The following is a 22,650-nucleotide window of genomic DNA, read 5'->3' on the forward strand; positions in this document are numbered from 1 at the left end:
TCCCATTCAGAAGCCAAAACAGAATATTTTGTCACCCAGTGGAACAATTGTTCACATAAAAAATACTGTGATAAAATACAGTTTCTTTGCAACTAGAAGCAAGCAAACTGCCTCTGTTCTGTTCCACACCAGCAAGACTTCCACAGACCACTCTTTGCGCTCCAGTCATTTAAAGTTACAGGCAAGGTAGCCTGTTACAAAAATGCCTACAATAGTAAGAAATTGCTGGCATTTGGGCTGGAGCTCAGAGAGAATGTACTGTATTTAACACAACAAATATAACTGTAGCATTATGCTAAGGAATTAATATCAGGCCTTTTTTAATCTTTGTGGACTTCACGATAAAATCTCAACACTAACAGATTTTGCTAAGCTAAAACATCTGCTAAGCATAGATCCTTCATTGCTGTCTTAAATAAATCTAAGGGAATAAAATCACCAACCAAGACTTTCATTTTCAAGATCTGAAATTCCAGACCACCACAAGTATTTTGTTTTTACTAGTACTACAATGCACACATGAATACAAACTGCCATGCATCTGAGATGCGCCAATATATTTTTATATATTAAGCAACTTCTGTCTTTCTGCCATTCAGCTCCCTTTTAGATATCATTGAGAAAATGGCTGTTAAACAATACATCAGTACTTGCTGGTGCCTGCAGTAGTGGGCCTATTCTGCTACATCCATTGTTGCCATAAGAAGAGAGACTGTGCACTAGGTTGTGCTTATTCTGTGCTTAAAAGCAGGGGGAGGAGGAGGAGAGGGTTGCAATGACTGAGCAGGCAATTTTCGTGGCCTTTGCACAAACACATAGTCATGGAACTATAGTAAAAGCTGCTTTTTCCCTATGGGCACAAACTATCATAAAGGAAAAAAAGGGATGGGGACTCAGTTTATTTCTCTAACATCTGAGTGCTCTTCTGTGATAAAAGGTAAATGCTGTCTGATCCATCCTTCCTTGAGTGCCCAGGAACAACAGGAGGTATCATCTTCTCATGCACAATCTTTCTCCTCAGCTCTACAGTGACTACCTCCTGTTAGGCAGAGCTGAGCACTGCCTGAGCCGATACTTCATAAAAATCTGTTCTTTTTCACCAGAAAAAAAGAGGATAGAAAGATCTGAGATACAAATTTGAAAAAATATCCGTATTTTTTGGGCAATCTAATTGCAAGCTTAGGTGTGCCATAGCCTGGCAAATAGTTTCTTGATCAGAAAATATACCAATGAAGAAATCAAAATGAAATTTCTGTGCTATTTACCATGTACCTTTTAGGAAGGTTTTGGAGTTGGGATTTTTTTTTTTCCCACTGAGAATTTAAATCTTCAGTTTATTTCCAAAAGTTTTCATCATGGCATAGTGATTTCTGTTCCTTTATATATATACATAAATGGGAATAAAAGGACCTGACAATACATCCACTCAAGAAAGAAAAGATAAAAATGACAAAATACTATATGCTTAATTCTGTTTTCACTATTCCATAAATAACTACAGCCTGTAAAAATGACAGTAGTTTTAAGTCAGGTGAAATCAGACTCCAGCGCCCTTTAATTTGTCTTTTTCCCAGAAGACACTATTGGTGTCCCTCCAATGACAGTTACAGGGAAAAGCTTTCATGACCTTCATCATTAGAGTTTGCTTACCCCTTAGATTCTTGACAAAATCTTCTAGCTTCATTTTACGTTCTGGTTTCACATTTGGGCTGTACATATCTGTGTTTAACAGTATGATAGCAAAAGCTAGAATGAAGATGGTATCAGGATTTCTAAATTGTCTCACAACACCTGGATTGCAGATACAGTATCGTTGGCTGTAAAAAAGCAAAGAGGGGAAGCTGTCAGAGCTATGAATTGCTATTCTAACTGCACCAAAATAAACCAACTACTACATTCCAGAGGCTAAGCAAGCTATTATTCGTGTCCCATACATATATTTAGCTTTCCATCCACATATTTTCATAAGCCAATCCTATAATACGGGAGGCTTTTGTTTTCTACTACCACTGTATCTTCACTTCTTAGTACAGATTCTCAGCTAGAATAACGTCAGTATTTCATTTTTTAAAGCGAGTAATACCCATTGACACCAGGTAAGAATACAGCATTCATTTTAGCCTACTGCCACATGACGATTTACATCTCATCCTGCCCTGGATAAAGTACGCTTGTGCTAGTATAAATAAGTTAATGCTCTTTATTCCGCTATTGTTGAAATGCTTAATGAAAGGTTGAGAGCATACACACTCTAAAACGTAAATGGTGTTACAATTCCACTCATATAAACAATTACATCCAAATACGTTGTTAGAAACATTCAAAAAATCCTTTAATATCTTTTCAACTGATGCCAGAAAGAACTTTTAATTGAGAAACCTTGCTATGTTAATACAAATGGCATACACAAACAGCACCAGCGAATGAAACTTCCTATTTCATACTTAGCAAAACCACCACAAGTGACATGCTGTATTTGAAACTGTATGTAGCTCACAAGGACACTGCAAATAAGCAGGGAAGTAATTTAGATATACTCAACTTCCCCAGCTCTCTACTTTGACTGTTAGACAACAGCAGGTTTCTGGTGACTGAGTAATTGATTTCAGCATCATACCTAAAAGCTTCAATGAGCCGTTCTACTTTCTGGGCTTCTCCTTGAACACGTATATGAGCCTGAAATTTCCTGAGTGCTTCATCCAGTTCCATTGTTGAGAAGTCCATCTCATCCACAACACAGCTAGGATAAAAACATATTGCCATTGTGTCTTTTAATTTCTAACAACACAGGACCAAAGGTAAGATTTCGAGACCAAAAAAACCTTTCAATTTTCCATCTCTTGTAGAGATTCATGGAGTTTTTTGAAACATTCAGCAGCAATTGCAATGATTGTAGGTAAGCCGTGAAGGAAGGACTGCAATTAATGGATCAATGAGACTGTGTACCTGTAAGCAGGCCCTTTTTTTTTTTTTTTTTTAACAGAAGAGCTGCTGGAATGACAAATGTCTGACCAACGTAAGTGACATACCATTGCCAAGAATACTTATTGGTTTTGTGCTTCCAGGCCAATCAATTATTATAATGGCTATAATAATAATAATAAATAGTTTATACTGCTCAAGATATCATATCTCAAACAGCCTGCAGCAAGCACAATAATCCGTACAAATGGCTCTGTGTCTAGGAATGTTCTTACATAGAGAGAAAAAACCCTAATCTTGTTTGGACCCTCTCTTACTGTTACTGTAATTCTCATCTCCCCATCATTTGCCATGTCTTTCAGTTAACACTTATGGAGAAATAATTACTTTCTTGCTCTGAAAATACAGTGCTGACAAAAAATAAAAAAGGAACCAGTTTAATATAATCAACGATGTGAACTATGTCATTCTAATACTTTGTTTAAAGACTACTTTAAAATGAGAAGCTTATGAATTTCCTTTCTTTAAACTTCACTTTTAGTTTTTAAATAACCAGACATGAATCACTGCAAGTAACAGCACTAATGCAGAAGCCACAGAAAAAAAGCACAGTCCAGTTTTAAAAGCCTTTTCTTAAATGTATAGCTATACAATGATAAATTGGAGTAGCTCCCATTTTTCTTCTCGTAACATTGTAGCTAACATAGATTAATACCAAAGCAATTTATTCACTTTGCCTTGAATATTTTTCCCTTTATGCAGAAGTGCAAGGAAACAAACAGGCTTGGCATTTCTCACGCCCTTTCCAATCCACACCTAAAAACCTATTATCAGTTCTGCAATAATGTTCACAGTCTTCTCACCTATTGTAAGTTCTGTAACACTTTCAAAAGGTCTTTTCTCCTTCAAAGGTGTAAAGCACATATGCAGACAAGCCGGAGTCAAAATGAAGTAATTAGAGCAATTAAGGACCTCCAAAAACATGCTGGCCAACAACATAATGGGGAAGGGTCTTAAACAATCTTTTATATTAACTATGGAGACAGCAGATGTACCACCATGGTCAATATTCTTAACTGGAACCAGTACTTTTCTGCAAATATTTCAAAAACTAGTAAATAAAACTTTTCTAGTGGCTATGTAATTACAAAAAAGGGAACAAGTTATTTTAGCTAGGTCACTACAGCAAATGAAAACGTGAAAGAAGTCAGATCAGACACTTGTTTAGTTTTTGTTAACAACAATTAACAAATTCATGATCCTTGATAACAACATCATGATCATAATGATAAAGAGAACATGATGAAAGAGACTTTAGTCACTGCAGAACTTAAATACATACGTACTCTGGGTGAATAAGCCTGTGCTGACCGACCACATCTTCACTAGTACAGTTACATGTCCCAGGCAGGTAAAAGCAAGAAGCAGCTAGGCTCCGCCACTTCTAGGTAGGCAGATAATGAAACTTCTTCCTGGGAACTATCCCCTGCTTACCACCTCTCCACACAATTTAGGCAAGAAGAGTGGAACACACCACTCGCTGGGTCAGCGCAGCTACAACTGCCTTTGTTCTCTACTGTACCCCTTGCCTGTACTCTTGCACATAACTGTGTAGTGTAATGGACTGAAATGATGGAGTCCCGTACAGAGCAACAGAATGTCATGCTTTCCTTTCATTTTTAACAGTGTTCTTTATGATGGTTTTATTTTATTCTTTCTTTGAGTGACTGTACTTTTGCTTTCTAATGCAAAGTCATGACACAGTAGAAGGTCAGATCCTCAGCTACATCTCTATTACATCAAGCACTCCTTGGCCAGGCAGAGAGAGAAAGTTGAGGCTCACTGCAGAACAGCAGCGCTTCAGGAGGTGTGCCCCAAATGTTGACTAGGGCAACATCATCAATGCCAGCTATGCCAGCCCCACGCCACCCAAACAATGCCTCTACACTTGAGCTACCACCAGGTAGCAACTATAGTAGGCCCAGAATGCAGCTCTTGGTCAAAAATTTAGGCTACTCTCTTGAATATTTTTGAAGCTGCAGTGAAAAGAAGATTTCAAACAGTTAACACACCCTAATTTACAGGATTCTGGAAATTTGAACATAAATCACAGCAAGTCACTTGAAATTAAACTGTGTAACAGAAAAAGGATCATCTGTTAAAATATCTTTTCTATGTAACAACCGGGAGTTATCATCAGTTTGACAAAATGTACCTCCAATCTGTAAATGTGATATTTAAGATGAAATGCTATTCTGTTGTCTCTTTTTAGGAAAAAATACCTTGTTTCTATTTGCAGGCAAGTTTCAGAACTATCAAGAGAACTGCACCACTTACAGCGTGTTCCTTGCCCCAAAGCATAGCTGAAACAGCTTATTTAAAAATAGATTAACTTAAATAAAAGGATTGCTGTGGGGTTGTAGGTAGGTGATTATGACCTTACTCTGAACAATTCACCTCATCACAGATACAGCATCTGGCTTAGCAGAGACACACTTCTACTTACCCATGTTCTGCTAGTCTGTTTGAGACGGTGAGGGCAAACGATTTGTTCGAGATCACAAAATGCATCATCTAAGATTATAAATCATCTCGTCATGGACCTGTACTGTTTTCTTTTAAAAAATTAGAATACACACACTCTTTGGAAAGTCTTCACCCTAGTCTGACTCATAATTGCAAAATCCAGATGATCACTACAAGTAGCTAATAATGACTCATGCTGAATAAGGATTGTATCAAAATGAAGCCATATTCTATTACTCTGTATTGTAAGGCTGGCTGCATGCTTTGGTACAGAGGATCTTCTGTTGCTTTTTGCTGGGTATAAGAAGGCAACCTTTACCAAGGCACAGGAAAAAATTATAAAACCTCTAAAAAAAAAGGTCTATGGCATATGTACACATGCCATTAGCTGTATTAATACAATGTTCTAGTTTGCAATTTGAGACACACAAGTTCTAACAGCATAATAGTAAGATCAGGATGACTGTAGGGAACGTGACCAACATCTTTGCACTATGAAGCCAGTGAGAGCAGTCTATGAGAAATATGCAAAGAAAATACAGGGTGTTGGCAGACACTTTGTATCATGATATCATAACCATAAAAGTTTTGCAGTGTATCAATATTATGTATCAACATTCAGTCCTCAAGAAAAACTGCATCTATAGACCAATGCAAAGTTCAGTACAGCTTTCATTATACTCTGGTTAAAACCTGTGGTCAGAATTTTTCCTAGTCGTCCTTAACGGGCAAGATGTGGGGTTTTTTGCTTTCATTCTCAGCAGTTTTGTTAAACATCTAACTAAATTTTTTACACAATTCCCTGAATAAAACTCAACTAAGATATATTTGTGTTTACAGGTCAGTATATCGGATTAAAAAAAAAAAAAAAAAAAAAAAAGCAAGCCCCAAAAGAATACGTGTTTTAAATGAACACCCTCTTAAAATAAAGCAACTTCATTTCTGGTCTACTCTGTATATAAAGTTTAGAAATTTATGACCAAGCTGCTGAAAGTCTAATTTTCTGGTTTGAATTTCTTTGGGTTTTAAAACAGTTTTTGTTCATCTAATCTTTTGGAAAATAACAGTTTGTATCGATCTTGTCAGCATATGCCTGTACACGCTGAAATCCCTGTTTATCTAACATCTGAGCCATTTGGTTGTAATAATTATTTTCATGTTCTGTGACTGATGAAGCCTTATGTTGCATATAATATTATTTTGTTTTGTTCAGTAAATTATTAGAGAGCCTGAGGAAGGAAAAAGACTTCGAAATAACATACTCTAATGCCAATGAAATTAAAACATAAATTTAGAGTAAATGTACACGACCACAGGGAATATAAATCTTTTTAAGTATCTTGCTGGATCAGTAACAGAAACAGTAACTTAGCTGGAAAACAAAGAAATAAATATTTGCTCATGTGCATGTTTTCTTTCTTAACCCTTCGAGTCTAGTTTCCCCCTCCTTCAGAACAAGATCCAGAGATAAGCACAAAACAGTCAGAGTCCACTACTACCTCTAGCTTGACGAAACGTCTTACTTGAACATTAAAATATGCTTACCTCCTCCCCCCACAATACTCACTCTAATACATCCCGGTTGAACTGTTTTTGTCGATTTCCCAGAAATTCTCCAATCATCTGTCTGCTGAGACCTTTCCTTTGCAGGAGAAAGTGGGCAACACCAACGGGAGTGTCTGGCACAAAACCTCGCTCAATTAGGTACTGGACTCCTTTTTCAGGTTTTCTGAGGAGAAATGAGAATACAAAACTATTAATTTTCTTCCACTGGACCTGAAGGCATCTGATTAAAATTTTACAACAATTTTGCCAATCACTTTTGACTAACATACTATTAGTATGGGCTAGTATAGTTTCAGGATAAATTGACCATCCCGTAGAACACACTGTTCACTGTTAATAGCTTACTAGCTTTGAAACACATCTTTGCATGTTATGACACATTTCCCTGCTCCATAACCCTTCCAAAGAGAAGCTTTATATGCAAGCAGCTTCAGGCATGAAAGTCAAAACACTTGTCAATGCAAAAGACAAGCCCAATTTCAGCTACTAAATGCTCCTGTTGCTGGGAGAGCTGTACCTTCCAGAAACTGAACCAAAAAGCTGCCGATGAAAAACAGGAAACAAAACCCAGCCCTGACCTCCCACCCTGCTGCTGTCTAAAGTTAAACTTATTGAACAAAAACATCTGAAGAGATACAACTTGCAAGCTGAGAATACAAAAAATAAGGGGGAAAAAAAAAATAAAGTCAGTCATGCAAAAAGAAGCAATTAAAAATAGTGGAGCTCCCATCTAATTTAATTTTTTTTTCTTGTCCTTTAACACACCCATTGCCCCAGATTTCCCTCCCTCAGACAGGCACCTTCATAGTTTCTGCAGTATTTTACATATCTTTATACATCACCTCCAGATTTAGCTGTAACCATTTTCAGATCTCAAAACAAAGCAAGTCGAAGCTACTCATTTTAACATATTAAGAAGTGTGTGCTGGGAGGAGGGTTGGTGATGGAATAGGTTTCTGGCAATAAAATCTACTGCTTATAAAGGCAAATGCTGCTTATATTTTAAAGTGATGTAAAATTCCCCTGACAGCACATAGCGTGCACTGCATCTTCCAGCAGTGTGACACAACAGACAACCATAATTTCTTTTAAAGATATTAAAGGGATATCTTTACAGAACCAGTAATGCCATCATCGTCTTTATTTTGTAAGGAATTATAATATAATGTCCACCTGTAAGAGTCAATGATTTGCAGCATGCTGGATGACCTGAAAGATATTTCCTTTAAGGCAAGCAAAATCAATTTCAAAGGTCAAGGTGACCATACTATTTTTATACAAGGTTGATTATACAACCATAACCCTTCCTCAGGGTTTTTAATTGCAAATAACGTTACTAAATACATCACCATTCAGTTCTCCTACTCTTTTACATTACACTATTATACACTTAATACCTTATTAAGAGTTAGATAGATCAGAGGAATATATATCATTTAATCAAAAGGGAGTTCTCAAATCTCAATTTCTTGCATCAGGCTTTGTGCCTCTTTTCACCTGAAATAAGATTACACATATGGTCAACTTCTAAATACAATCTTGTAAAATGAATCTCCTTCATACTCAAAAAGTACCTTTTCGCTTGTAGGTAACATAACTGCTACGTTCATATGCTTTTGAGTTGTATTTCAGAATTCTTAATCTTTCTGAATTTAAATTCACAGCATCCAACAAAAAGAGGAATAGCTTTTTCCATCCCCCTTGTTAGTGAGCTACATTTGTCCATAAAATTCAGAGTGATACAAACCCAGGAGAGTTCCTCTCCAGCAATTGCCAAAACAGAAAACAAAAACACGATCAAAAAGCACAACTTGATCCAAAGATCACCTTTGAGATATAAAAAACGCTAGACCGTTACTTATTGTACTAAACCACTACTTGAATTCTTACCACCCCCATAAGCCTGAACATTTAAAATCATCACAAAGGTGACACATGATTTATTTTGCATCAGTTCCTATGTAGTTGTATAATTTTACATAAGTCAGGGTCTGCTTTTTCACATAAGCAGCTCTGCTTCTGGTTCACTTTATTCAAATACACTTTAAACCAGGCTAGGTAAGACTCCAAAACAGACTTAAAAATGCATGTAGCAATACACTGGAAGCCAAAAGCTCTTTTCCCATTGATACTTTCTTCATGCTGAAGTGAAGCATCAGGAAGTTTTGCAGTCTAGGATTATCTGAAAGTAGTCCAAGTTCTTACAAAAGTTGTAGCATGGAAGCAACACAAACTCTGAACTGTAATAACATGAAAATAGTACCTGAAACTCTGAACTGTAAGAATGAAGACTACTCTTTCCCTATTTGATAAATCAAACTGTAGTAGCAGTGACATAAACTTCAGAGTAACAAACCTGTAAGAGTCATTTCCACAGTGAAGAAATTTTATTTCTTCTAATTCATGGCCCTACCCGTTGAATTTGCCAACTAGAGATCAATAAAATTGTGTCATTATTCTGAAATATGTTCTCTAAAAATCATTAACTTTGTTGTTCTGTTCTAGAAAAACAACTGCAAACCTAGAGAATGTGACTGACCCTCAACTGAAGAGCTACTTATGGGTTGACCCCAACCAACAGCCAGGCACGCAGACTAAGCCAGCACAGAGCTACTGCTGAAAATAAAGAACTCAAGAATTAAAGGGCTTCTCTAGAGAAGAGATGAGAACTGTAACTTTCCATAATGTTACTTTTGTCTTTCTTTGAAGGTTCCAATAGTTATCACTACAATGGGGAAAAAGGATTTCTTAGAGCAAGCATTAGCAGGATAATTCTTAATGACAGAACCTATAGCTTCAGGTGGTCTTTTGGTACCTCACCCCAATTAATGACAGCCTACAATAGAGTATATTCTAAAGGATGGCATAAAGCGCAAGTAGCCAGAGGCAGCTGGTGCCACTCCGTAGTTGTTAGGATATCACTCGTTGAGCAAGGCAGCCTACAAAGTTTTCAGTTTTCCTATTACCAAAATTAATACTATTTGGCTCACAGGAGAACTCTGAAGGTTAAGGGATATATGGGAATGTGCACGAGTGGAGTTCTAAATAAAATAAGTTTCTGTGGCTAAATGTGGGTATTAAATATCAGAGGAAGAAAAATTTTCTTATCCAATGGGTATCTCCCTAGCTTCCCATTCAGCTCATAAATGCTAATTTTGGTTTCTGTTCTAGAAATCTAGCTTGCCAACAAAATTTTCCTCGTATTTCTATTTTTGATGATCTGAAACCTTGAATTCATTCAATACTCTTGACCAAGAAACTGAATTTAATATGAACTAAATTTTATCAAACAGCTTATTGGAAGAACAATCTCCCCCCCTCCCCTTTTTTTTTTTAATCACCTTGCAAGCTAGGGAGGTTCAGGGAGTTTTATTGCTGTTCTAGGCTCCCTCCCACCCCCAGCACCAGTTGCGAAATTATCTTATTCAACAGGAAAAGTACTTAATAGAAAACGGTCACTTTGTAAGAGCATTCTAAAGTGCTGCACTTCCAATGAAATTTTACTTAAAAAGTGAAGCTAACAACAAGTTAAGAGAAAAATGTACACAAGGGTGCCTTCCCTCTCTGTCTTTAAACACAAGCAATATTTTCCCTCTTTTCAAATTCAGCGAAATTGAAGAACTAAATAGGTTCATGGAAATTTAAGTCATCCTGAACATCACAAATTTCAAATATTACTAAGCATGAAGGAATTGCCTCTTAAATGAACCAAGAGGACATGTAGGTTGTGGTGTTGACTATCAGCAAACTACCGGATGCTCATTTACTCCTTCCCGATGAAAGGCAAAAAACACCAGGTAGCTGACAGGGTTTCTGGGAAGCCAGGTTTTAAAAGACAACACCAGCAAACACGGATTCTACTGCTGGCAAAACCAGCTGTTTTAAATTGGACAAACTTTCTTTTTCACCAAACCCTAATTTTCCTAAAGTGTATGACTGGATGCAGAAGGGAGTGGGACATGAAAGGGTCACAGATTTAACATGAGATAGGATATCTGATGTGTTATCCTCATTTCTGCCTACTCAGATTTGAGCATAGATCGTTTTATACTTACAGCTAAGAGTCTTTTGTGATTAGGAAAAATCCCAGTGATGGCTTGTTAATTACACCTACCAATAACAGGGAGGATGAGAAGTCTATAAATAGCAATCATGGAAGCTGCATAAGCAGAGTGTTTCTTTTCAGATTTGAATACATTAACTAATATCAAAATACACCCTCTAAAACTAGCACCTTACATAGCTGACGATATACATATTTACAGAACTTTCGATATTTACAGGATTGCTTCCAAAATAAAGCTAAAAATTCCTTCTACCTAAAAAAAACCCAAAACCAACCAAACAAAAACCCAACAACAACCAAAACAAATCAAAACAGATCTACCGAAAGGAAGGAAAAAAAACCCCAACTAATACAAAAAGACGTGCAAAAACATATTTACATAAGATTCTCAGATGTTGCATAAAGGGCTAAGGAATTTGCCAGAAACTGATTAATAACAAAACCTTTAGAATGATTTAAAGCAACTTTCAGGGGAAAACCATCGAGGGAGAAAGTAATGCAAATTTCAAAATAACAGATCAAAACAGTATATTTTAATAAGCACACTTCTTGGAGAATACTGGTCATATCCAGTAAAAATGTTGTCTTTGTATGTTTCTGAAGACAGGCTGGATCCTGCAGTAATTTTTGGAAATTGACATGTTTAAAAGGAAGCAAATTCCAGGAATGAAGAGTGCAAAATCATACACAGATAACAGTTAAAAAAACAAAGAGCAAAAAACCCCAACCCCCCAGGCCCCCTAAAAGTCCATTCCCTCAAAAGCCAAAACAATAGTAAATCCCTGCACATCACTGCTATTTCCTCTAGTCGGTATTATGCCTTTCCTTTCTAGGTGTAATACTAACCAGGAGATGGCTTATTTACTCAGCAAGTTCTACATGCAGTATCTACATGCAGTACTGAAAGTGTAAATTCAGTGGAGTTCATATAACTTGCTGATGTTTGCATAGATCTCATTAGAGTGGTGGTTTGTTGAGGGTTTAGAGCTTGTAAAGCTGAGGAGAAGTTGGGTTTTTTCCCTTTAACAGCTATGCAGGTTGAATGTGGAAAATTCACAAAAAGGTCTGTATGTTTAGGAGTAAGTGATGTACAAGGCTCTCCTAAGAATGAGCTCTCCTTTGGAGTATGGGGTAGAAGAGAAAAGAAGAACAATGAATAGGGTAATAATGTCAAAGTTGGCACATTCATAGAATTACAGAATCATTAAGGTTGGAAAGGACCTCTGAGATCAAGTCCAACCTGTTAACCTAACTGCCAGGTCCACCTCTAAACCATGTCCCTAAGCACCACATCCACATGTTTTTTGAACGCTTCCAGGGACTGTGATTGCAGCACTTCCCTGGGCAGTCTGTTCCAATGCCTAACCACTCACTCTGTGAAGAAATTTTTCCTAATATCCAATCTAAATCTCCCCTGGTGCAACTTGAGCCCATTTCTATCACTTGTTACTTGGGAGAAGAGACTGACCCCCACCTCGCTACAACCTCCTTTCAGGTAGTTGTAGAGAGCAATAAGGTCTCCCCTCAGCCTCCTCTTCTCCAGGCTAAACAACCCCAGCTCCCTCAGCCCCTCCTCTTAAGACTTGTCCTCATAAGACCCTTCACCAGCTTCGTTGCCCTCCTCTGGACACGCTCCAGCACCTCGATGTCTTTCTTGTAGTGAGGGGCCCAGAACTGAACACAGTACTCGAGGTGCGGCCTCACCAGTGCCGAGTACAGGGGCACTATCACCTCCCTAGTCCTGCTGGCCACACTATTCCTGATACAAGCCAGGATGCCATTGGCCCTCTTGGCCACCTGAGCACACTGCTGGCTCATGTTCAGGCGGCTGTCAACCAACACCCCCAGGTCCTTTTCCGCCAGGCAGCTCTCCAGCCACTCTTCCCCAAGCCTGTAGCGTTGCATGGGGTTGTTGTGACTCAAGTGCAGGACCCGGCACTGAGCCCTGTTGAACCTCATCCAATTGGCCTCAGCCCATTGATCCAGCCTGTCCAGATCCCTCTGTAGAGCCTTCCCACCCTCCAGCGGATCGACACTCCTGCCCAACTTGGTGTTGTCTGCAAACTTACTGAGGGTGCACTCGATCCCCTCATCCAGATCGTTGATAAAGATATTAAACAGAACTGGCCCCAATATTGAGCCCTGGGCAACACCACTTGTGACCAGCCGCCAACTGGATTTGACTCCATTCACCACCACTCTTTGGGCCCGGCCATCCAGCCAGTTTTTAACCCAGCAGAGAGTGCACCTGTCCAAGCCATGAGCAGCCAGTTTCTCCAGGAGAATGCTGTGGGAGACAGTGTCAAAAGCCTTACTGAAGTCCAGGTAGACAACATCCACAGCCTTCCCCTCATCCACCAAGTGGGTCACGCTTGTCATAGAAGGAAATCAGGTTGGTTAAGCAGAATCTTCCCTTCATGAACCCATGCTGGCTGGGCCTGATCCCCTGGTTGTCTCGCACATGCCGCGTGATGGGACTCAAGATGATCTGCTCCATGACGCTCCCCGGCACTGAGGTCAGGCTGACAGCCCTGTAGTTCCCCTGAGACAAGTGTCCCTTATCCAAGTTAAGAATATATAGAATTATATGGAATATATAGAAATATAGAAAATATTATATATTTCTATATATTCCATATATTTCTATATATTCTATATATTTCTAAAATATTCTAATATATTGTCACAAATATATCCTTATATATTTCTATATATTCTATAGAATATATAGAAATATATATAGAAAGAAAAAAATATTTTTTTTTCATTAGACTAAAACCTGCATGTATATAAGAACCACAGTATCTTTAGAAAACCACTGCATTCCTAATATGTCTATTGTCATGACCAAATTAGTAAGGAGAGCAGTGATCCAGATATCTATAATTCTGAATGTGTCATTATTTGTCTCAATTAACTTTCACTTGGTCAGAGGAACCACTGACAGACAACTTTAGGATACATGCTATTACAATAATTTACACCACATGAGAATATCATCAACCTGCAAAGATAATCACCAACTAGGTGTTGCAGAAAATCTGGACTGCCAATGATAAAAAACAGCCCTAAAGCTCCATGAATTACTAAACATACTGTAAAAATCACGTAATTCCAGTCCCTGGTTTGACATTCCCTCTGCTTGAATTCTGTTTTCAGAGGTGCTCAAGACCTGCCAGAGTTTGAGAAAGCAGGAAAGCCACAGTCAGAAACAGCTCCTCCTTTGAAGAGGGGAAGGATAACAGCATCTGGTGACCGACTTCCCAAGTCAGTTCAGGTCAAAGCTGTCAAGAACTGTGCTCACACAACCCAACAGGTAGTGTAGAGGCAGGGACAGACACACAGATCGCTGTTTAAGCCTCAAAAGGAAACACAGTTAGAAATACACCACCTTATGCTGTTGTTGGACATAAAGTAACACCAGATTCCAAAGGTTAGTGGTACTTGGGAAATAAGGCTTTGTATTACCTAGATATTCAAAATGTTATCTTTAAAATTATCGGAAATACCATTTTTGCAAAAACACTACAGGGAATTTTTAAAGTGAATTTAGTAGAGGAAAAGTATTTAGTCAGATTCTAGATGGTAAGAAAGAGATGAGCACAAACTTAGCATTTCCTGTTATCTACTAGACTTGCTGGTACAGCCAGTCTTACTGCAAAACAAACACATTAAACCTAAGTGCTGTGGCTAGGTGAGAACTTCAGTGGCAGTGCCAGCATCGGCATCAGTCTCTTCTCTCATTCCTACTGCTGGTTTAGGACGTCCTGAAAAACTGAACTAGGAGAAAAAGGGTTTTGTTGTGTTGTGTTTTTTTTTTCTTTTGTTTTGTTTTGTGGCAGTTTGTTTTGGTTTTGTTTTGGTTTCTTTTCTAAAATCCAGTCAAGCTCCCCCCATAGCTGCACAATCAGTTGTACTAACCAAGCCCCAGTGTGGATAAAGTGCCTATGTCCACGCTGGCCAACAGGAGAAGAGAATAGCAAGCACTACCCCAGAAAGAAACATTCAACAAAACCACAGTACAAACGTGTATAAAGCCTTCCCTGTTTCTGACTTGCTAAACATGTAAAGCTTACAAGCAACCAAAACCACATTAAATCTTTGTATTTCCTTTTAGATGCTCAGACAATAACAGAGCTGTAAAATGGAAGCATTAATAAACAAATGAGTACAGAAAGCAGCTTGCCCAAATCTAGATTTCCAATAACCAGCAATGCCAAAAGTACCTTTTGAGGTACACGAGGGATTTATTCACACAATGTAAATAACCACAAACGTACTGTTCTTACAGCCATCTGAGAGAAGGGGGATAAAGCTAGCCTGACTGAAAATGAGAAGCTTGGTGAAACATCTAGAAAGAACTGCAGTATTTCTGAAGGCACATCTACGCTTTTTGGTTTCATGTCTGTGTTTAGCCACACACGCATGCTACACTGAAAGGACCATACGCTGAGAGAATCTAGCAAACAAACAAACCAGAACTACAAACATTTCTTAGAGGCTGTCAAGAGTGCAAACAGAAACAGTTCACAAACATGCTGCTGCCAAAGAAATCTTTTCATGTTGGGGGTGGAGAATTTAATGCAGCTATGATGCCAGCCCTCTGTTAAAAGAAAATAATCTTCCTTGCCTTTGATACTAGAGATCCCATTTTGAAAATATTTACAGTTGTCACAAAACTAAACATTAGTTTAACATTAAAATCCAGGGATGTTTTTTTTAATAGCAAGAATCTAAGACTTTCCTTACAATCATTTAAGAAGTTAAATATTTTTAAATAGCCAAGTTGGCAATAACAAGCTAGTTGAACATTCTCCTTAGTTTGGCAGACAGCTAAATTTTGTTTCTATGGTTGTACTTCTTCCTTCACTTTAGCTGAATATCCTACTGCTGCCGTAATGAAGCTAAGAGAACCACTACGCCTGTTTTAAACCTTCTGGGAAGGAAGAAAAAACCCAATATCCTTAAAACACTACCAAAACTAGTGCTAACTTGTCAGAGTTCACTCAACTATGCAGCAATGCAAGAAAGGGACTGAAAGGAAAAAAATTAAGAGAAACTGACTGGGAAGCCTGATCTGTGTCTTCCTCACCTCACACAACTGTTTAATGAAGAGAAAGAAAAACTAGATGTAAATTGCATCTTCTGATAATTACAAGAAAGAGTCTCTGGGTCAGGAAAATAAGCCAAGAAACAGCATGTTTCTCACAGCTTCTCTGCATCTTGTGGAAACAGGGAGATAGTTATTCACATTACTTGGGCAGGAGCCCTACAGTTTCCTCACAGTGAGGAAGACTTCTCTTCACTAAATTATGATATGTTAATCTTCTCAGTTTAGAAGAGTTTAGAAGTTTAGATCTTCTCAGTTTAGAACACTGGCTGTACCAGCAAGTCTAGTAGATAACAGTAAATGCTAAGTTTGTGCTCATCTCTTTCTTACCATCTAGAATCTGACTAAATACTTTTCCTCTACTAAATTCACTTTTAAAAAGAAAAAACTACCACCACAGATGTGAAGGTCACAGTTTACTTGCAATTACAGCAAGTTACCTGGAGTAATCTCCATTCAGTGAAAGCTAATTTATACTCACTAACAAAAGAATTTACTAGGAAGTGATCTCAGTGCCCAGTTCTACTTGGTGGGGGAGCAAAATCAAGAGAGGTAACTCTGTAGACATCAGTTTTCACAAAATTGGGTAACTGACCTGAACAGTTCTACCATTACTTTCTGTCTGATCAATCAGTTTCTTTATGTCACCATTTCCTAGTAAAGCACTAGGAAATTAGACATCAAACATTATTCCTACTGAATGTTTAGACTTGTCTGAAAATTATCACCTGAATCAGACCTGATTACAAAACCGTAAAAAGTGTATAAAAGGCAGCTAAAAGGTCCAAGCAGAAAGTCTGGGTTATTTAAATAAAGGAGGAAAAATAGAGTTTAAAGCTATTTCAGAAATAGGATTTTTCCATATGAGAAGCATCAGACTTGAGGAACAAAGCAGTTAGCACAGTGAAGAGAATCATAAGGCACACCCCAAGCAGTTGCAATGCAGTAGCTGGACATGTCCCGGCTAGTAAAAACAATCCTGAGTCATCACGCCATAGCAGATTTTGTAGCTCCTCATTATTCCCTCTCTTGGCAGTAGACAGCCTGCTTCCGTGCGTGTGTCCCGTCCCCCCCCCCCCCACTCCTTCCTTCCTCGCAAGAAAGAAGGAAATATTTTAGTTAAATAAATGGACCAAAACACTCTACATGAGGATTTTCTCACCTCCTCTTGACCCCATTGCACCCCTGCATTTCTCAAAGAGTAGGGAAAAGAGTTTGTAGCTGCCACCAGAGCAAAATACACTCCACTTTGCGACAAGATACATGAAAAACCTGCTGGCTCTCTCAGAACTATTTGCCAGGGCTGAGCATTGCCTTCATGTTTATGCAGCTGTAGTCAGGAATGAGACATTAAGATGACTATGTCCTTGAAATTAAGGAACAGTCCCTGTCTTAACACTTTGTAGTGTCCCTGCCCTAAATTCTCTTTCCACACCCTCACCCCAGTTACACAGAACATAAGCACTTCAGCTTCAATTTCTGCAACTCTGCTGACCGCAAGTGGGAAACACTGACAATCAATCACATTTACTTTAAAAGGGATACCTTTTAAATTGGCAATGCAAAAATACTGTTCAAAGATCTCCAGATTTTTCATTTACACATCCACCAAACCCCAATTGAGTAGATAGATGTGAATTGTTAAACAGGAGGAAAGAGTTGGTGCCCCCTTCCCTTTTCCTTAACTCTTCTTCCAAGGGTTCCTATGCAGCCTTCCCAACTCCCTATTCAAAGAGTCCTCTGTACACCTGGCAAAGGAAGCTGGTCACATTTTTCACCCTCAAAATTTGGTCACTTGAGATGGGGGGGGTGGGGGGTGTGAAAGAAATTAAAATTCTGGCATCCAGAGTCGTATCAGATGCTTGCCTGGGAGCTGCTCACCCAGTCAAATTCCTCCATTCATAGGGTCATTTTCTAATAATCAACTCTATCGTGAGCACGCACCCAGGCATTGTTAGAGCAAACCAGTTACCGATTCCTGGCACGTAGCAGCGGGAGGGAGACGTGTGCCCAGAATGTTTAAGGGCAGGCGGAGCTGGCGGCAGAGGATGAGGTAATGGCTCTTTCACGGTTGCAGGGACACCTGCACGCAGTTACTGCTGGTCATAGTGCTGCCTTTCAAAAGCTAGATTTGCTTTCAACATTTGGTAAAGTTTATACTCCCTTTTAATGGCAATAGAGGGAATCCTTGTGCCCGTATTTGAAACTAGCACTTAAATATATTATTGCTTGAATTCTCACAGTTATACATTTCAGCTGTTTCTTATGGGTGGGACAATGTATGCTAATCAAAGCACTCATTTTGGAAAAAAAAAAAAAGGAGGAAAAATGAGTCCTCAGGGAAAAAAGATAAAACACACGGAACAAAGTAAAACAAACAGAGCTTTTTTTTTTTTTTTTTTTCCTTTGGGTGTTCTCTTAGGGCTAAACTTTTTTAGAAATAATGAGTCATACTAAGAACATTCTTCTCTTCTTACTAACTCCTCAGCATGTTAGAGGACAAGCTACATGGAGTGCTTTGATTTTAATTTTTGTTGGAGCTGTCTGTGGCTGAATAATCTGCAGTCCAGATGTTGTAACAACAGTAAAGTCCCTCTCAGCATATACAGGAGGATGGCAAATGGCTCTGTTGCAAAATCCTGAATAAGCCTCTTGTCTTCCCTTTCCTCTTTTTATTGAATCATTCCAAAAAATCACAGAAGATATATGATTTGCAAAGATACTAGAGATGGGCTGACAAAATAAAAGAATTAGTTCAAAGCTAAAGAGAACCAACTTCGTTTGACTTACACCTTCTCCCTCCTACTCAATCTGCACTTACAAAGTCTAAAATCATTAGGAATGTTTCCAATAAGCTTTCAACTTAAAATTGTAAGAGTGACAGTCTAAAAATACATGTTTTCAAACCAGATATTAGAATGCTAAATGGATGCCATGAGACCTGACTAAAAGCAGTACAGAAAGTATGTTCAGCATCTTAAGTGAAATTCATTAGGCATGTGATTGGTGTAAATGAAGGAACATCAGATTAGTACACTTATTACAATATTTAAACTAATGGCTATTTGTGAAACTTTTTAAAAAAGATTAATAACATCTGGCAACTTTTAAGGATTTCAAACAGAGAAAAAGTTTGCAGTACTCTGAATGTAACAGTACTTAGGAATCCAAATTACCTTCAATCTCTACATGTAAATGATGGAAACCATATACCCCTGTTGAACAGTTAAAGCTGCTTTCATGGAAAATGAAAAATGTGCCTGCTCACAAATGTTATTATGTGTGCCTCAGATTTCCAACAAGAATTTCTCTAGAAATTGTAATTTGCAATTTTGTATTTGGTATAATCCCACCAGCACTCAGCAAATTCCTCTCATATCTGCCTAGTAAAATAAAGAAATACTTAATATTCCAAGGAATCTAGACATGTTTAAAAAAGTCTGCTCCTGGAATTAGTATTCAATTCATATTAATAGTGATTTTAAAATTTTGAATAAAATCATCCTCATCATGCAATAAATGAAGTTGGTAGAGCTTTCAGGGCCTACAGGTCAAAAGATGATACATCACTGCATAATGCAAACAGATACTCATGCCTTTTTAGCTCCGTCAATAAGTCCTTTGAGAGAACTTTGGAATAGTGGGAACCTTGATAATAGCCCATTATAAAGGAAGCTACAGAAAACTCTTCAAAACAGTACGCTGTAATGGACTGAGGACACATGGGGAACAGTTTTATATCTGTCACTACCCTTTCCAGAAAGCAAAGGAGGACAAAAAAGGGGAGTTAGGGGTAAAAGGCATCTGGGAAACCATATTGTAAAAATATTTATAGCCTAGTCTCTGTTCTAGCAATGTAAAGTGGTGTTATGTTCATTTACATCCAAGATGTAGATGCAAGATTAGGCCTTAAAACCTTCAACAAAACACTACACAAAAAGAGCCCTCAACAAAATTATGCCACAGCATAAAAACCAGAGCAGCATGGTGCAAATGGCCCACGAGCTGTACTTCACAGTCTCTCTTCACCAGCAATGTCGGAAATTGGCACCAGCACCAGCAAGACCGGCTCCTGTGGCAAGAAATCACAATGCCACAGGAACACTGCCAGATGAGAGGACATTTAACAGCATCTTCCAATATCTGATATCCCACAGGAGATAGCAAATATGACTCTAGTCTCTGCTAGATTAACAAATGAGTCTGAGAAACAAACTTTTATCTCCCATATTTTATAATACTAGGCACAGCCACATCAAATTTTCAAAACACTCTGATGTTGTCCAAGTTTTGTTGAAAATACTTTATTAATACAGAAAGTGTTTGTACTCCCTGCCTAAGAGAATGCTGAATAATCACTACATCGTACTCTGAATAATCACTACATCGTACATTTGACATGGCCCAGTTGGGTGTGTCACTGCAGTTTGAGGAGAGAGTAACTGAGGGCAGCATTATCAACAAACATACCTGGTAGCCACAAATATTTGGCAAGGAGCCAGTTACTGCCACCATCATGGTGGCACAAGAGAAGGGCATCTGGCCATATACTTCTTCCTACGCACGCACAGCTCTGCACAGAATTACAGTCTGCTACTACCCAAAGTTGACCCAAGGGCAGGACGTGTTTCCTCAGACTACTGAGGTTAAACCATTCAGTCCTATTTAATCTGTTAGAGCCATCAGTGCACCAGTAGCAGAACAGAACCTGAAAATCCTACCAGATTGGGCTGCAGTAACTGGTAAACCTGGTATTTCCAGCCTGCAGTCAAAACAAACGTGAGAATAAAATCACAGGCTTTTTTACTCCCCCCCCCCCCCCTTTTTTTTTTAAAGCAGCAGTCAAAAGCCCTCTTGAAGCCTTGTTTATAAGCAAACCAGTCTCAAAGGCTGGATTTGCATTGGCAGGGTTTGGAGCCTGCAAAATAAACCTTTCTAGGTAGTGTTTTCCTTCTGCCTGTAAGGGAGAAATGGTTTCTAGTGTAATTTCTCCCAAACTACAACCCTTTCAAACTACACTGAAGAAAATGCCTAATTCAACACAGCTGGCCTCACCAAGCTTCCCTGGGAGCCTCTGCACTCTGGGCATGCACCTGCAATCCTTCCTTTAGGAAGGCAATGAATGGTAACACACAATCTGACAGCCTATTGACAGGGTGAAATCACTACTGCCATTCAAAAATAGGAGAACGTACAGAAGCTCTTAGTTGCAATTTCTTTGGCAGAAATCATTCCATTTGGGCGATACTTTAAGTTCTATTATAGTGGATACCACAAAACATCTTTAAAAAAGTATACTTCTTTAATCAACACTAAGGTTCCAAATTGAGTGCCGAGTTATAGTTTGAAACAAATTCTATGATCAAGTGATAAAACTCCTAGAAAAATGGTTTTCAATTACCTACAGCTTTGTCTCTACTGTCCTGTGTTCTCCATTCTCCAAGGACCTTTGTGCTACTAATGTTTTGCATATAATGGTGATTAAGTGAACTAGACCACCAGTTGTGCTCAACTTCTACTCCACCCATAACTGGCTATTCTAATAAAGGGCCTCTGGTAAGAAAACTGCACTTTGGCTTCTGAAAATTATTATTGTAATAGGAAAGCCAGAAAAATTATAAAGCATCTGTTGAAATTTCAGCTGTGAGGATAGTGACTTTCCATGCTTTTCAAAACTTCATTCTTTCAACACTCCTAGCGAACAAAGCAGAATTATTTACTCTACTACAATTCATGCACTTCTTTAAGGTTCTAAACTCTCTGCATTTCAGCCAAGCTTCATGTACCAGAAAGAAATTAAATGATTATTTGTTAATTAAGGTTTGGGATCTTAACTTGCAAGAAAGATTTCAAAGATTCAATAAAATTAACATGAACTTCTTGTAAAAGACATCCCTAAAATTTCCTCTGGTAGATGCAGACATTTGGAAAAAACTTGATTTCTTGTAATAGGTAGCTTCAAAGACACTTCTTTCAATTCTGCTCACAGTCCTTCCACATGGGTGGAGCACACATCCTCTCAGGAGCTCGCGGCCAAAACTTGTACTACTCCCTCATTTTATGATCATAAATGTGTCATGAAAGATCACATGATCAAAAGACATCTAAATGATTCTGCTGCATTGACTTGAACACTGGAGAGTGGACTAAAAAACGTATCCCATCACATTGTGGGTGTATATCTGGTCACACGATAGGAAGCACAAGCAGTTCGCAACACAGGACTGAACGCGTAGGCAGACTCTTACCCATATGAGATGCTGAGCAGTTGCATTTTTGCTGTGTCATGAAAGAGAAACTGTGAAGACAGGACTGATTTGCAGAAAGTCCATTTGACCTCCAGACCCCCTTCCTGGCCCATGTCCAACCAGGTTGAGCAATCCTTTACGCCATTCTGCATGTGAAACCGCAGCCTTCGCCAAGGCAACTGACTTCTAGAATGTGGCTTGCTTTTCAAAAA

General features: G+C 38.6%; 1 protein-coding gene across 11 annotated transcripts in view; it reads right to left on the reverse strand.

Annotated features, from left to right (window-relative positions):
- The window catches only part of IQSEC1 (IQ motif and Sec7 domain ArfGEF 1), a 355,322-nt gene that overhangs the window by 25,151 nt on the left and 307,521 nt on the right, over positions 1-22,650 (reverse strand). For all 11 annotated transcript variants that reach the window (XM_087743584.1, XM_087743583.1, XM_009464893.2 and 8 more), the window contains 3 exons: positions 7,016-7,177; positions 2,618-2,740; positions 1,651-1,817 (listed from right to left, as the gene is read on the reverse strand). In XM_087743584.1, the coding sequence (XP_087599710.1) occupies positions 1,651-1,817; positions 2,618-2,740; positions 7,016-7,177 (452 nt within the window). The remainder of the gene's footprint in view (positions 1-1,650; positions 1,818-2,617; positions 2,741-7,015; positions 7,178-22,650) is intronic.

Source organism: Nipponia nippon, unplaced genomic scaffold (assembly GCF_047370975.1).
Source record: "Nipponia nippon isolate SJK-2023a ecotype South Korea unplaced genomic scaffold, ASM4737097v1 scaffold_9, whole genome shotgun sequence".
NCBI classification, from domain to species: domain Eukaryota; kingdom Metazoa; phylum Chordata; class Aves; order Pelecaniformes; family Threskiornithidae; genus Nipponia; species Nipponia nippon.